This window comes from Condylura cristata, unplaced genomic scaffold (assembly GCF_000260355.1).
Source record: "Condylura cristata isolate star-nosed mole 26May11 unplaced genomic scaffold, ConCri1.0 scaffold00004, whole genome shotgun sequence".
NCBI lineage: Eukaryota > Metazoa > Chordata > Mammalia > Eulipotyphla > Talpidae > Condylura > Condylura cristata.
The window spans coordinates 317828-318681 of record NW_004567105.1 but is presented as its reverse complement, the minus strand read 5'-3'; the positions used below and the strand labels follow the sequence as shown (position 1 = coordinate 318681).

Genomic DNA, 854 nt, shown 5'->3' with positions numbered 1-854 from the left:
CGCGCCCTCCTTGCGGCACAGGCCGTTGCGCGCCTCCGCGTCCCCGTAGATGTTGAGCGGGCGGCGGGTGCAGCCGGGCGGCGTGTGGGCGTCGCAGTAGGCGGTCTTCCGGACGGAGAAGGTGGCGCCGCCGGCCGCCGGCTCGCGCACGGGCTCCATCTTCATGTAGAGGCCGGCGCGCTGGGCGCAGGTCACGTGGAAGGCCGTGTAGCAGTTGGCCTTGTGGCACTGGATGCAGGCGCCCACGCCCTTCTGCTTGCACAGGTAGCAGGTGAGCTTCCAGCGCGCCGGCGGGATGTTGCGCACGCCGTCGATGGGCTCGATGAAGACGGTGTCGGCGAAGCCCACCTCGGGGATCCAGAGCGCGCACACCACGTGGCCCCAGCGGTCGTCGTCCGTCTTCTTGAAGGCGCCGCCGCGGTTGGGGCAGAGCACGCAGTCGGCGGGCCGGGCGCGCGCCTGCAGGCAGTGGCGGCACAGCCACTGGCCCTCGGGGATGTAGGGCACCCCGTAGCACTCCTGGTGCACCGCCAGGTTGCACAGGTCGCAGAAGAGGATGGCGTTGCTGTTCTGGCCCTCGCCGTCCATGCACACGCAGCACACGGCGTCCTCGTCGATGAGCCACTGCTGCTCGCCCTGCCGCTGCGTCTCGCGGTGCGACGCCTTCTCGAAGCGGTCCATGAGGAACTCGAAGACGCCCTGCGACACGGCCGACACGCACTCGCCGCGGCGCTGCTCGTTGACCAGCTCCAGCCAGGCGTAGTCCTCCTCGTCCATGTCGTACTCGACCTCGCGGTCCAGCTCCTCCGCCGACTTCTCCCCCCCCGCCCCTCCGCACCCGCGGGAGGCCCGGG

At 71.1% G+C, this 854-nt stretch overlaps 1 protein-coding gene across 1 annotated transcript in view; it reads right to left on the bottom strand.

The window, feature by feature from the left end:
- The window catches only part of BRD1 (bromodomain containing 1), a 73613-nt gene that overhangs the window by 72087 nt on the left and 672 nt on the right, over positions 1 to 854 (bottom strand). Inside the window, exon 2 of the mRNA XM_012735088.1 lies at positions 4 to 830. Coding sequence (XP_012590542.1) covers positions 4 to 830 — 827 coding nt within the window. The remainder of the gene's footprint in view (positions 1 to 3; positions 831 to 854) is intronic.